The sequence below is a fragment of the Poromitra crassiceps genome, assembly GCF_964638095.1.
Source record: "Poromitra crassiceps genome assembly, chromosome: 17".
In the NCBI taxonomy this organism is placed as follows: Eukaryota; Metazoa; Chordata; class Actinopteri; order Beryciformes; family Melamphaidae; genus Poromitra; species Poromitra crassiceps.
Genome location: NC_139635.1, coordinates 26,960,715 through 26,975,976, shown reverse-complemented (window position 1 = coordinate 26,975,976; position 15,262 = coordinate 26,960,715). Strand labels below are relative to the sequence as shown.

The 15,262-nt window shown below is 43.2% G+C and overlaps 2 protein-coding genes across 2 annotated transcripts; both read left to right on the top strand.

Annotated features, from left to right (window-relative positions):
- Nucleotides 1-4,429: 4,429 nt before the first annotated feature.
- On the top strand, nucleotides 4,430-6,070 carry LOC310791696 (E3 ubiquitin-protein ligase TRIM39-like; the record flags this gene model as incomplete). The annotated part of the gene is made up of 1 exon (XM_083653351.1): nucleotides 4,430-6,070. The coding sequence occupies one exon, from the start codon at nucleotides 4,430-4,432 to the stop codon at nucleotides 6,068-6,070; it is 1,641 nt and encodes a 546-aa protein (XP_083509477.1).
- Nucleotides 6,071-12,633: 6,563 nt separating this feature from the next.
- LOC310791705 (E3 ubiquitin-protein ligase TRIM21-like) lies at nucleotides 12,634-14,343 on the top strand (the record flags this gene model as incomplete). Its single annotated transcript, XM_083653360.1, has 1 exon — nucleotides 12,634-14,343. The coding sequence occupies one exon, from the start codon at nucleotides 12,634-12,636 to the stop codon at nucleotides 14,269-14,271; it is 1,638 nt and encodes a 545-aa protein (XP_083509486.1). The 3' UTR covers nucleotides 14,272-14,343.
- Between the last annotated feature and the right edge of the window lie 919 nt (nucleotides 14,344-15,262).

Here is a 15,262-nt window from a genome sequence, read left to right as displayed (position 1 = left end):
CTGTCACCCCGGGTCCAGCGCTTGGTCCTGAGTGGTGGAGACAAGAGGTTTGCATCGGAGGAGCGGAGGCTATGGGAGGGGCTATGGTAGTGGAGCAGGTCAGTGAGGTAGGAGGGGGTATGGTGGTGGAGCAGGTCAGTGAGGTAGGAGGGGGTATGGTGGTGGAGCAGGTCAGTGAGGTAGGAGGGGGTATGGTGGTGGAGCAGGTCAGTGAGGTAGGAGGGGGTATGGTGGTGGAGCAGCAGGTCAGTGAGGTAGGAGGCGGTATGGTGGTGGAGCAGGTCGGTGAGGTAGGAGGGGGTATGGTGGTGGAGCAAGTCAGTGAGGTAGGAGGGGGTATGGTGGTGGAGCAGGTCGGTGAGGTAGGAGGGGGTATGGTGGTGGATCAGCTTGGTGAGGTAGGAGGGGGTATGGTGGTGGGGCAGGTCAGTGAGGTAGGAGGGGGTATGGTGGTGGAGCAGGTCGGTGAGGTAGGAGGGGGTATGGTGGTGGAGCAGGTCAGTGAGGTAGGAGGGGGTATGGTGGTGGAGCAGGTCGGTGAGGTAGGAGGGGGTATGGTGGTGGAGCAGGTCAGTGAAGTAGGAGGGTATGGTGGTGGAGCAGGTCGGTGAAGTAGGAGGGTATGGTGGTGGAGCAGGTCGGTGAGGTAGGAGGGTATGGTGGTGGAGCAGGTCGGTGAGGTAGGAGGGGGCCTGGCTTAAGCTACCAAATACTTCACACTGGGAAGAAATTAACTACAGTAAAGCTAACAGGGAGAATCATAGGGAGACATTTGGTTAACTAAAGCTACTTGTAAAAAGTAGTTGACAGTACAGCAGATAGTCTTGAATTCTGGACAAAATCATATCCAACCATAAACATATTCTCAGATTTGGGTCCAAGAGACACAATCTCATCAAATGGGGGTCTGTGGTGCTAATGACTAAATTAGAGGTCTTGATATGAAAAGGGTTGAGAATCATTGGTGTAGGATTGAATGGGAATGAGCTGTGTGTGTGTGTGTGTGTGTGTGTGTGTGTGTGTGTGTGTGTGTGTGTGTGTGTGTGTGTGTGTGTGTGCGTGTGTGCGTGCGTGCGTGCGTGCGTGCGTGCGTGCGTGCGTGTGGCAAACATGGAATAATGAAGCAACTTTTGTAATACTATTCTGGTTTTTTGCAATTTCTCCATCTATCTAAATGCATTTGACGTTTGACATACAATCATTTTTACTAACAACAAAACAAACAAACATGCCTGTTCATCATTTTAAGGTTGTCAAGTGTTGTGTTGGCAGATTTTGCTCTGCCTTAGTGCCTTTACTTGCTACATTGATCTACTCAAGTAAGATTTTTTGTTCAAGATTCATTTTAATAACCATAATGAGTAATCATATTACAAAGGAGGATTTGACTTAGGGCAAGTATGCAGCGCAGCGATCACATCAATATCCCATATGAATTCTCCTGAGCCGTATCTCATACTCTCTCGCCTCTATTTTCCCCTCTCTCTGCTCTGTGCAAGACTAAAATATTAAGTAGGCCTACAGGATCAATCCAATCCATCCAACACAATATTTGTATGCTGCTCATTGTTTGCCCAAATCACAAATTACACTGTGTGATGTCATGTTTATATGTGTGTTCATAAAAAAATAAATGCACAATAAACTTGTGTGCCAACTATTTGTGGTACTACAGCTCTCTAATGGTAAGAATAAAAATGAATCAACACATTGATTTGACCCCCCCCTCCCCCGCACAGAAAAAGGCGGAGCAACAGGAAACGGAGGAGAGCGAATTTCAACGTCACATTCCGGAATTGAAAGAGAAAGTAACTTGCGACAAGATTGCTGTTTGCTGCAGTCGAGAAAAGACCTGGGTCTGTCCAATTCTCAAGTGAGCTTCGAGAAAAGACTCTCAAAAGAAAAGAAAAGAAAACTAGCGGTGAGTAACAGCAGATCATATTTACTGTGTTGAAACAGAGCAAGAAAGAACACAAACTTGAGCTGTAGACTGATCCAGATAGGCCTAATGGAATGGAATTCGGTTTGTCCTGTATCTTAGAGATTTCAACTGAAGTGTTTAGTGTACGTCCAAAAATTAAGAGACTCCACTTGCTTTCAGACACTCTTAAAGTGACAAAGAGGAGAGCTAGGAGTGCCCACTAACTTCAAAGCCTTTATCAGCATGGTCTTCATCAGGCCATCAGCTGACAGGTGGGCGGGCCTTATTGGTTTAATGTGTTCTGTTAATTCTGAATGTTACATAGCGTTCATGTTTGACCCAGAGGTCAGTCAAATCTGTGCCTGGGAATAATCCATTGACAATCTAATGTTCTCATTTTTACAATTTAATATATGAAAGTTTCCACTGAATATGACATCAAGAAAATATCATCAATGTAGCCTACTGACCACAGAGTAGTAATACAGTGATAAAGATGATTATTAAGAGGATTTTAAACAGATAAACACAGTCATGGGAGAAAAGCTTGAGCCAACTAGAACACCATGCAATCTTTTGTCAGTAAATGTTGTCCCTAAAGATAAGACATTATTGTGAATGATCCAGGCAGTTAAAGACAGTAAATGTTGTCCCTAAAGATAAGACATTATTGTGAATGATCCAGGCAGTTAAAGACAGTAAAGATAAGACATTATTGTGAATGATCCAGGCAGTTAAAGACAGTAAAGGAACAACTGGATATCCAGCCGATCAGGACGTGTCACAAAGCAGACATGAACTCATGATAGAGATGTTAGCATAAAGGCTACCAAGAAGTGTGAATGGAGATTACTGAGGCCAGACATTTTATTCAAGACATCAGTTGTGTCCTCAATATAGGACAGTTTCATTATGGTATAATGAAGTCAATACATGCAGGTTTGGTAAATGAACCATATAACCATATAAAATAGGGAGACCTGAGGTGGGTTGTCTCTAGGCTGTTTGTACAGAGTCAGTAGAAATAATGAGGTGTTCAACAGAAGCTAAATTCATTGTCATTAATCCAACAGTGTCTCTAGACATGCCAATGAAGGCTTTTTAAATCATTGCACACTTAGGCCATGTCCACACGGAGACGGAAGCTATCTTTTTTTTTTTCGTTTCAGAAAAGTTTTCCATAAACATGGAAACGTTTCAAGAAATGTGTGTATCCACATGAAACCACTGAAACCGCTGTAGAATAACAGAGAAAGACAATCTCGTCAATAATGGCATACAACCTCTAGGGGCGCACAGTCTATAATGTGTATCTCACTGTAGCAGCAGCTTAAACCCTTGGCTTTGCGGGGAGGTTTGCCATGTCGATGAATAAAATGATGAAACCTACAGTATACAGGCAAATGCAGAGCTGTTCAGCAGGGCTGATGGTCTCCCTGTAGCCTACAATATAGAACGTTAACTATCGGTGACATTCCTGATATCATCCACTTCCATGATCTTTAGACATGTTGCAAACACATCCCAGCATATTGGCCGCTCCTGCACATCACAGCACAGGCTAAATGATGCAACATAAATATACATTATATAAACTCATGGCATAAATGTGTTTTTATTGGAAAAAGTCGCGTCAAGTAAGCTAAAGTCTTGTTGGAGTGGACACGAGCGGATATCACAGACATCACAGTGCAACCGCGTGTTCCTCAAACCTCTCACTTCCCTATTCACGTTGTATTTACGAGGGCTATATATAGGGCAAGAGAGTATGTTGGTTTCACTCAGGGTTTACATTTCATTTCATTTCATTTTGTCCAATATTAAAATATTCCAGAATTGCATGTTGTATTAAAAATAAATATAATTTCTATCTAACACGTTAAGCCTGATTTTGTTTGTGTTATTGTAAAAATGTAGCCGCCGCTAAGCCTTCTGGGAAATATCCGATGAAGGGAGAGGAGGGGTGGATGGGTAGAGTCAGCTGTGGAGCCCTGAGGATGTTGTAGGCTACACGCTGTTCTCCGTGTCCACTTGTTGCTGACGGTGGTAATAGAGGAGCATTATATTTTGCTGCAAGATCCCCACTGCTGTAGCACGAACGTTACTGCCATGATTGTTATTGTTGCTGGTGGAGAGAGGTGGGGCTATGGCGTCATCGTTTCAGGAAAGATGCGTATGGGTTGTAAACACGGAAATGCAAGGGTGGCGTCTTCAGATTTAATCACTCTGGGACCCGTTTTGAAAAATTAGCGTATACGGCCAGAACGTATAGTCCCAGAACGCGGTTCCATCTGGACGAAACGGCTATATGACAAAAAACTTTAGCGGATACACCTAAAGTCGTCTCCATGTGGACATAGCCTTAGTCCTCCTCGATGACACTTTAAAAGTGCATAAAATGTGAGTGTAGTCCCCTTTTTTTTTAACTTAAATTTCCCCTTTTAAGGTATTGGCATTCAAGAATTATGTAATAAATGTTCTTTCACACTTTCCCTTCAGGTCTCAGATATGTCTGCTGCCAGCAGTCTCCTCTCTGAAGAGCAGTTTCTGTGCTCCATCTGTCTGGATGTGTTCACTGATCCAGTCTCCACACCATGTGGACACAACTTCTGCAAGAACTGCATCACACAGCACTGGGATGTTAGTGTCCAGTGCCAGTGTCCCATGTGTAAAGAGGTTTTTGACAGAAGACCTCTGCTGTGGGTCAATACTTTCATATCTGAGATGGTTGCTCAGTTCAGGAAGTCAGCTCAGATGAAAGTCAGCAGCTGCCCAGACCAACAAAGTGCCAAACCAGGAGAAGTTCCCTGTGACGTCTGCACTGGGACCAAAGAGAAGGCCCTGAAGTCCTGCCTGGTGTGTCTGACCTCCTACTGTGAGACTCACCTGGAGCCTCATCAGAGAATCTCAGGCCTGAAACGACACAAGCTGATCGATCCTGTGGAGAACCTGGAAGACAGGATGTGTAAGAAGCATGACAGACCGCTGGAGCTGTTCTGCAAGACTGACCAGATGTGTGTATGTCAGTTCTGCACTGAGTCAGACCACAAGTCACATCGCTTTGTTCCTCTGAAAGAAGAATATAAAGGAAAGAAGGCTGAACTGGGGAAGACGGAGGCTGAAATTCAGCAGAAGATCCAGGAGAGACGACTGAAGATTCATGAGATCAAACACTCAGTAGAGCTCAGTAAGGCAAATGCAGACAGACAGATAGCAGACAGTGTGCGGGTCTTCACTGCTCTGAGGCAGTCTGTGGAGAGAGGCCAGGCTGAGCTCATTGAGACGATTGAAGAGAAGCAGAAAACAACAGTGAAACACGGTGAAGGCGTCATCAAAGAGCTGGAACAGGAAATCTCTGAGCTGATGAAGAGAAGCGCTGAGGTGGAGCAGCTCTCACACACTGAAGACCACCTTCACCTCCTCCAAAGCTTCCCATCCCTGAACAATCCTCCACACACCAAAGACTGGACAGAGGTCAGTGTCCACTCATCATATGAGGGGACTGTGAGGAGAGCTGTGGCTCAGCTGGAGGAGACACTCAGTAAAGAGATGGAGAAGCTGCTTGCTGATGTTGAGCTGAAGAGGGTCCAGCAGTTTGCAGTGGATGTGACTCTGGATCCTGATACAGCAAATCCCCGTCTCATCCTGTCTGATGATGGGAAACAAGTACATGATGGTGATGTAAAGAAGAATCTCCCAGACAACCCAGAGAGATTTTCTTCTTGTGCCTGTGTCTTAGCAAAGCAGAGCTTCTCTTCAGGGAAGTTTTACTACGAGGTCCAGGTTAAAGGGAAGACTGAGTGGGATGTAGGAGTGGCCAGAGGGTCGATCAACAGGAAGGGACACATCACACTGAGTCCTGAGAAAGGCTACTGGGCTGTATGGTTGAGGAATGGAAATGAGTACAAAGCTCTTGCTGGCCCTTCTGTCCTCCTCTCTCTGAAGATGAAGCCTCAGAAGGTGGGGGTGTTTGTGGATTATGAGGAGGGTCTGGTCTCCTTTTATGATGTAGATGCTGCAGCTCTGATCTACTCCTTTACTGGCTGCACCTTCACTGAGAAACTCTACCCATACTTCAGTCCCTGTCCTAATGGTGGTGGTAAAAACTCCGCCCCTCTGATCATCTCTCCTGTCAATCACACAGATTAGACTGATCATTCGTTTGCCTCAGGATTGTCAGTTAAAACAGTTTACACATATGTTGTTTTGTCTTCAGGTAAATAATATCCAGTTTAATGTTGCATTTTATTTTATAGAACAACAAAAACACTTTTCAGACTTGTCTAGCACCTTAAGATTAATTTGTTCTTTCAATAGGGCTCAGTCTCCACTGAGAGAAGACCAGTAACTACTGATGTATCTTGTCTCTTTACCTTTTCCTCCTCTTGGCAGAATGTGTGGTGTTATGGCTCATGTTCATGTGATGTAGACATAATGATTTAGTTAGATCACGTGGGGTGGTTAAAGTTAAAGAAGAGTTCAGTATTCTTTCATATCCTGTTTTTCTTTCATCATTAAAGTGAGTGTGTGAAAACGACACATTTTCCAGTTTCAGTGTAACATCTCTATTCACTCTAACGGTGCATGATGCACACCACAGTGACACTAGTCAGTTGTTCATTCATTCATTGTGTATTGGATGCATCAGTCATCTCCTTCCAAAGCATGCTGGGATACCTGGTGATGGATGAGAGCAACAACAGCGACGTGAGGAGGGGCCAGAAGACAGCAAGACAACCAATCAAGCTGCAGCACCAAGCGAGCAGTGACTCCAAGCCACTTTTGTCGTGCTGGTGTGCGTTGGCCGTGCAGAGCTGACTTCCTGTTGCAGTGTTTGCTAATACAATATAGAGCTTAGCAGGTCCAAAACAACAAGCCCGGCCCGGCCTGAACCCGAATCCTTCTTAGTAAGTTGACTGTTTATCTATTCTAAACTATATCCATGTGTCTGTTCAGTCTTATGAATACATACGGTTTTAAGGATACAATAATAATACATTTAATAACAGTACATTGTATTTATGGAGCGCTTTTCATGGTATTCAGACGCTTTACAAGGGGGTTTAAAAAGATCAAGTAAACAACACATTCAAAACATAATACACAATACAAATGATCAAAGAATGAGGGAAAAGACAATACAGTTATCGCAGGTTAAAAGCACAGGTGAGTTTCTAGTAATGATTTGAATGTGGGCTGAAAAAAAGGAATAACTGACTGAGGCTATTCCACTGAACTTCTGCTTATGTGCCGGATCAGAGTCACTAGACCACCACAGGTGATCAGTCAGAATCAAAAGTCCAAGAAAGAAGGTTTAGTCCTTTTATTCAAATCAGGTGTTTCTGTAGTCCTGCATACAGGTATTACTTTAGGTGTGGTTTCCTAAGAAACAAATAAACAATGGAAACATGAATAACTCAAATGGATTGAGTGACCAAACAATTGAGCTATATAACTACAAGCAAAGTTCCATACTCAAATGGACCACAAGGTGGCTCTCTAACACAATATATGCAGTACAGAAACAAACAGATAATTACTATTATCTAATACCAGCAATTCCCATAACACAATTGACCATTTAACATATAATCAATACTGCCCCGAGATGTGAGCTTAAACTATGCTCATTTACAGGTTTCAACATCCTCTTTAGACAGAATGCAAATATACACACATAGGATGCACAAATTACAAATGTAAGGTAAATACAAATAGTTGCTCAACCCAAATATGAAATGCCCATAAAGCAGGTCAGTGAGGTAGGAGGGGGTATGGTGGTGGAGCAGGTCAGTGAGGTAGGAGGGGGTATGGTGGTGGAGCAGGTCGGTGAGGTAGGAGGGGGTATGGTGGTGGAGCAGGTCAGTGAGGTAGGAGGGGGTATGGTGGTGGAGCAGGTCAGTGAGGTAGGAGGGTATGGTGGTGGAGCAGGTCAGTGAGGTAGGAGGGGGTATGGTGGTGGAGCAGGTCAGTGAGGTAGGAGGGGGTATGGTGGTGGAGCAGGTCAGTGAGGTAGGAGGGTATGGTGGTGGAGCAGGTCAGTGAGGTAGGAGGGGGTATGGTGGTGGAGCAGGTCAGTGAGGTAGGAGGGTATGGTGGTGGAGCAGGTCAGTGAGGTAGGAGGGGGTATGGTGGTGGAGCAGGTCAGTGAGGTAGGAGGGGGTATGGTGGTGGAGCAGGTCGGTGAGGTAGGAGGGGGTATGGTGGTGGAGCAGGTCAGTGAGGTAGGAGGGGGTATGGTGGTGGAGCAGGTCAGTGAGGTAGGAGGGGGTATGGTGGTGGAGCAGGTCAGTGAGGTAGGAGGGGGTATGGTGGTGGAGCAGGTCGGTGAGGTAGGAGGGGGTATGGTGGTGGAGCAGGTCGGTGAGGTAGGAGGGGGTATGGTGGTGGAGCAGGTCGGTGAGGTAGGAGGGGGTATGGTGGTGGAGCAGGTCAGTGAGGTAGGAGGGTATGGTGGTGGAGCAGGTCGGTGAGGTAGGAGGGGGTATGGTGGTGGAGCAGGTCAGTGAAGTAGGAGGGTATGGTGGTGGAGCAGGTCGGTTAAGTAGGAGGGTATGGTGGTGGAGCAGGTCGGTAAGGTAGGAGGGTATGGTGGTGGAGCAGGTCGGTTAAGTAGGAGGGTATGGTGGTGGAGCAGGTCGGTGAGGTAGGAGGGGGTATGGTGGTGGAGCAGGTCGGTGAGGTAGGAGGGGGCCTGGCTTAAGCTACCAAATACTTCACACTGGGAAGAAATTAACTACAGTAAAGCTAACAGGGAGAATCATAGGGAGACATTTGGTTAACTAAAGCTACTTGTAAAAAGTAGTTGACAGTACAGCAGATAGTCTTGAATTCTGGACAAAATCATATCCAACAATAAACATATTGTCAGATTTGGGTCCAAGAGACACAATCTCATCAAATGGGGGTCTGTGATGCTAATGTGGACTAAATTAGAGGTCTTGATATGAAAAGGGTTGAGAATCATTGGTGTAGGATTGAATGGGAATGAGCTGTGTGTGTGTGTGTGTGTGTGTGTGTGTGTGTGTGTGTGTGTGTGTGTGTGTGTGTGTGTGTGTGTGCGCGCGTGCGTGCGTGCGTGCGTGCGTGCGTGTGGCAAACATGGAATAATGAAGCAACTTTTGTAATACTATTCTGGTTTTTTGCAATTTCTCCATCTATCTAAATGCATTTGACGTTTGACATACAATCATTTTGACTAACAACAAAACAAACAAACATGCCTCTTCATCATTTTAAGGTTGTCAAGTGTTGTGTTGGCAGATTTTGCTCTGCCTTAGTGCCTTTACTTGCTACATTGATCTACTCAAGTAAGATGTTTTGTTCAACATTAATTTTAATAGCCATAATGAGTAATCATATTACAAAGGAGGATTTGACTTAGGGCAAGTATGCAGCGCAGCGATCACATCAATATCCCATATGAATTCTCCTGAGCCGTATCTCATATCTCTCTCGCCTCTATTTTCCCCTCTCTCTGCTCTGTGCAAGACTAAAATATTAAGTAGGCCTACAGGATCAATCCAATCCATCCAACACAATATTTGTATGCTGCTCATTGTTTGCCCAAATCACAAATGACACTGTATGATGTCATGTTTATATGTGTGTTCATAAAAAAATTAATGCACAATAAACTTGTGGTACTATTTGTGGTACTACAGCTCTCTAATGGTAAGAATAAAAATGAATCAACACATTGATTTGACCCCCCCCACGCACAGAAGAAGGCGGAGCAACAGGAAACGGAGGAGAGCGAATTTCAACGTCACATTCCGGAATTGAAAGAGAAAGTAACTTGCGACAAGATTGCTGTTTGCTGCAGTCGAGAAAAGACCTGGGTCTGTCCAATTCTCAAGTGAGCTTCGAGAAAAGACTCTCAAAAGAAAAGAAAACTAGCGGTGAGTAACAGCAGATCATATTTACTGTGTTGAAACAGAGCAAGAAAGAACACAAACTTGAGCTGTAGGCAGATCCAGATAGGCCTAATGGAATGGAATTCGGTTTGTCCTGTATATGTCGGTAACACTTTACAATAACGTACACAAATACTATAGTAGTTACTAGTAAACTAACCATTAACTAATAGCCAGTTAATGAGTAGCTAATGAAAAAATTGGCATTAGTCAATCACTAGTTAATCATAGTTAATGAGTAGGTAGTCATTAGTTAATGATTAGTATCTAATTTCCTGAGTAGAGTAGTTAATCATTACCTAATGATTACTAAATGTCAGCTCGTGAATAGAGTAGTTAATCATTACTTAATGATTCCAAAATGTCAGTGCGTGAATGTATTAGTTAATCATTAGTTAATCTTTTTGTGTACCCTATTGTAAAGTGGTGCATCATACTCAGTAGTTTATGAATACTGAATCATTACCTGTCCATTAGTTACTCTTTTCGCACCCTAATATAAAGTGAAATATATCCTTATCAAATACACACTCCCTCTAGGTGAGATTTGAACCCTGAACCCCAAGATTGTTAAATTGTAAGTCTGGTTCTCTACCATCTGAGCTAACCAGCCTGTTATTTGGTAGAGCCATACTATAGGTCTGTAGAGTCAGAGACTAAGTATTATGTCCTATCCACATACTACTTTCTGTTCAAGTACTTATAGTTTTTAAGATATATTCCACCCAAATACTACCTTCTCTCCAAATACTTATAGTTTTAAAGGTATATTCCATCCAAATACTACTTCATGTCCAAGTACTTAGGTATGTTTCAGCCAAATACTACTTATGTCTAAGTACTTGTAAGTACTTGGACAGAAAGTAGTATTTGGGTGGAATATACCTTTAAACTATAATACTTGGTCTCAGGCTCTACATTCGATAGTATGGCTCTAAAAAGCAACAGGCTGGTTAGCTCAGATGGTAGAGAACCAGACTTACAATTTAATAATCTTGGGGTTCAGGGTTCGAATCTCACCTGGAAGGAGTGTTTATTGGATAAGGATATCTTTCACTTTATATTAGGGTGCGAAAAGAGTAACTAATGGACAGGTAATGATTCAGTATTCATAAACTACTGAGTATGATGCACCACTTTACAATAGGGTACTAGGTTACTCTCTTTGCATCTGATTTTTACTTTTATTTTATTTTAATTTGTTTTTGTTATATATTTCTGATGTGGTGTTTTGTGCTATGTGTTTGCATGTAATTGTTTTGTGTGTATGTATTGTATGTGTTTGGACTCCAGGAAGAATAGCCTATGCTAGTATGCTGGTGCTAATGGGGATCCTAAATAAACAAACAAACAAACAAAAAGATTAACTAATGATTAATTAATGATTAACTAATACATTCACGCACTGACATTTTGGAATCATTAAGTAATGATTAACTACTCTATTCACGAGCTGACATTTAGTAATCATTAGGTAATGATTAACTACTCTACTCAGGAAATTAGATACTAATCATTAACTAATGATTAACTAGTGATTGACTAATGCCAAATTTTTCATTAGCTACTCATTAACTGGCTATTAGTTAATGGTTAGTTTACTAGTAACTACTATAGTATTTGTGTACGTTATTGTAAAGTGTTACCGAGATTTCAACTGAAGTGTTTAGTGTACGTCCAAAAATTAAGAGACTCCACTTGCTTTCAGACACTCTTAAAGTGACAAAGAGGAGAGCTAGGAGTGCCCACTAACTTCAAAGCCTTTATCAGCATGGTCTTCATCAGGCCATCAGCTGACAGGTGGGCGGGCGTTATTGGTTTACTGTGTTCTGTTAATTCTGAATGTTACATAGCGTTCATGTTTGACCCAGAGGTCAGTCAAATCTGTGCCTGGGAATAATCCATTGACAATCTAATGTTCTCATTTTTACAATTTAATATATGAAAGTTTCCACTGAATATGACATCAAGAAAATATCATCAATGTAGCCTACTGACCACAGAGTAGTAATACAGTGATACAAATGATTATTAAGAGGATTTTAAACAGATAAACACAGTCATGGGAGAAAAACTTGAGCCAACTAGAACACCATGCAGTCTTTTGTCAGTAAATGTTGTCCCTAAAGATAAGACATTATTGTGAATGATCCAGGCAGTTAAAGACAGTAAATGTTGTCCCTAAAGATAAGACATTATTGTGAATGATCCAGGCAGTTAAAGACAGTAAATGTTGTCCCTAAAGATAAGACATTATTGTGAATGATCCAGGCAGTTAAAGACAGTAAATGTTGTCCCTAAAGATAAGACATTATTGTGAATGATCCAGGCAGTTAAAGACAGTAAAGGAACAACTGGATATCCAGCCGTGTCACAAAGCAGACATGAACTCATGATAGAGATGTTAGCATATAGGCTACCAAGAAGTGTGAATGGAGATTACTGAGGCCAGACATTTTATTCAAGACATCAGTTGTGTCCTCAATATAGGACAGTTTCATTATGGTATAATGAAGTCAATACATGCAGGTTTGGTGAATGAACCATTGTCATATAAAATAGGGAGACCTGAGGTGGGTTGTCTCTAGGCTCTAGGCAAGACATCAGTTGTGTCCTCAATATAGGAGGACAGTTTCATTATGGTATAATGAAGTCAATAGATGCAGACTTTAAAAGTGAATAAAATGTGAGTGTAGTCCCTTTTTTATCCAACTTCAATTCCCTTTTTAAGGTATTGTCATTCAAGAATGATGTAATAAATGTTGTTATTTCACACTTTCCCTTCAGGTCTCAGATATGTCTGCTGCCAGCAGTCTCCTCTCTGAAGAGCAGTTTCTGTGCTCCATCTGTCTGGATGTGTTCACTGATCCAGTCTCCACACCATGTGGACACAACTTCTGCAAGAACTGCATCACACAGCACTGGGATGTTAGTGTCCAGTGCCAGTGTCCCATGTGTAAAGAGGTTTTTGACAGAAGACCTCTGCTGCGGGTCAATACTTTCATATCTGAGATGGTTGCTCAGTTCAGGAAGTCAGCTCAGATGAAAGCCAGGAGCTGCCCAGACCAACAAAGTGCCAAACCTGGAGAAGTTCCCTGTGACGTCTGCACTGGGACCAAAGAGAAGGCCCTGAAGTCCTGCCTGGTGTGTCTGACCTCCTACTGTGAGACTCACCTGGAGCCTCATCAGAGAATCTCAGGCCTGAAGAGACACAAGCTGATGGATCCTGTGGAGAACCTGGAAGACAGGATGTGTAAGAAGCATGACAGACCGCTGGAGCTGTTCTGCAAGACTGACCAGATGTGTGTATGTCAGTTCTGCACTGAGTCAGACCACAAGTCACATCGCTTTGTCCCTCTAGAAGAAGAATATGATGGAAAGAAGGCTGAGCTGGGGAAGACGGAGGCTGAAATTCAGCAGAAGATCCAGGAGAGACGACTGAAGATTCAGGAGATCAAACAGTCAGTAGAGCTCAGTAATGCAAATGCAGACAGAGAGATAGCAGACAGTGTGCAGGTCTTCACTGCTCTGAAGCAGTCTGTGGAGAGAGGCCAGGCTGAGCTCATTGAGACGATTGAAGAGAAGCAGAAAACAACAGAGAAACAGGCGGAAGTCTTCATCAAAGAGCTGGAACAGGAGATCTCTGAGCTGATGAAGAGAACCGCTGAGATGGAGCAGCTCTCACACACTGAAGACCACCTCCACCTCCTCCAAAGCTTCCCATCCCTGAACACTCCTCCACACACCAAAGACTGGACAGAGGTCAGTGTCCACTCATCACATGAGGGGACTGTGAGGAGAGCTGTGGCTCAGCTGGAGGAGACACTCAGGAAAGAGATGGAGAAGCTGCTTGATGTTGAGCTGAAGAGGGTCCAGCAGTTTGCAGTGGATGTGACTCTCGATCCTGATACAGCAAACGCCCATCTCATCCTGTCTGATGATGGGAAACAAGTACATCATGGTGATGTAAAGAAGAGTCTCCCAGACAACCCACAGAGATTTTCTTTTTGTGCCTGTGTCTTAGCAAAGCAGAGCTTCTCTTCAGGGAAGTTTTACTACGAGGTCCAGGTTAAAGGGAAGACTGCCTGGGATGTGGGAGTGGCCAGAGGGTCGAGCAACAGGAAGGGACAAACCCCTCTGAGCCCAGGGAAAGGCTACTGGACTGTATGGTTGAGGAATGGAAATGAGTACAAAGCTCTTGCTGGCCCTGCTGTCCTCCTCTCTCTGAAGATGAAGCCTCAGAAGGTGGGGGTGTTTGTGGATTATGAGGAGGGTCTAGTCTCCTTTTATGATGTAGATGCTGCAGCTCTGATCTACTCCTTTACTGGCTGCACCTTCACTGAGAAACTCTACCCATACTTCAGTCCCTGCAATAATAATGGTGGTAAAAACTCCGCCCCTCTGATCATCTCTCCTGTCAATCACACAGATTAGACTGATCATTAATTTGCCTCAGGATTCATTGTCAGTTAAGACAATTTACGCACATGTTTTGACTTCAGGTATCTAGCAGCCAGTCTAATGTTGAATTTTATTTTATAGAACAACAACAACACTTTTCAGACTTGTCTAGCACATTAAGATTATTAATTTGTTCTTTCAATAGGGCTCAGTCTCCACTGAGAGAAGACCAGTAACTACTGATGTATCTTGTCTCTTTACCTTTTCTTCCTCTTGGCAGAATGTGTGGTGTTATGGTTCATGTTCATGTGATGTAGACATAATGATTTAGTTAGATCATGTGGGGGGGTTAAAGTTAAAGAAGAGTTCAGTATTTCCTTTCATATCCTGTTTTTCTTTGATCATTAAAGTGAGTGTGTTAAAACGACACATTTTCCAGTTTCATTGTAACATCTCTATTCACTCCTCTAACGGTGCATGATGCACACCACAGTGACACTAGTCAGTTGTTCATTCATTCATTGTGTATTGGATGCGTCTGTCATCTCCTTCCAAAGCATGCTGGGATACCTGGTGATGGATGAGAGCAACAACAGCGACGTGAGGAGGGGCCAGAAGACAGCAAGACAACCAATCAAGCTGCAGCACCAAGCGAGCAGTGACTCCAAGCCACTTTTGTCGTGCTGGTGTGCGTTGGCCGTGCAGAGCTGACTTCCTGTTGCAGTGTTTGTTAATACAATATAGAGCTTACTTCCTGTTGCAGTGTTTGCTAATACAATATAGAGCTTAGCAGGTCCAAAACAACAAGCCCGGCCCGGCCTGAACCCGAATCTTTCTTAGTAAGTTGACTGTTTATCTATTCTAAACTATATCCATGTGTCTGTTCAGTCTTATGAATACATACGGTTATAAGGATACAATAATAATACATTTAATAACAGTAGCCTACATTGTATTTATGGAGCGCTTTTCATGGTATTCAGACCCTTTACAAGGGGGTTTAAAAAGATCAAGTAAACAACAC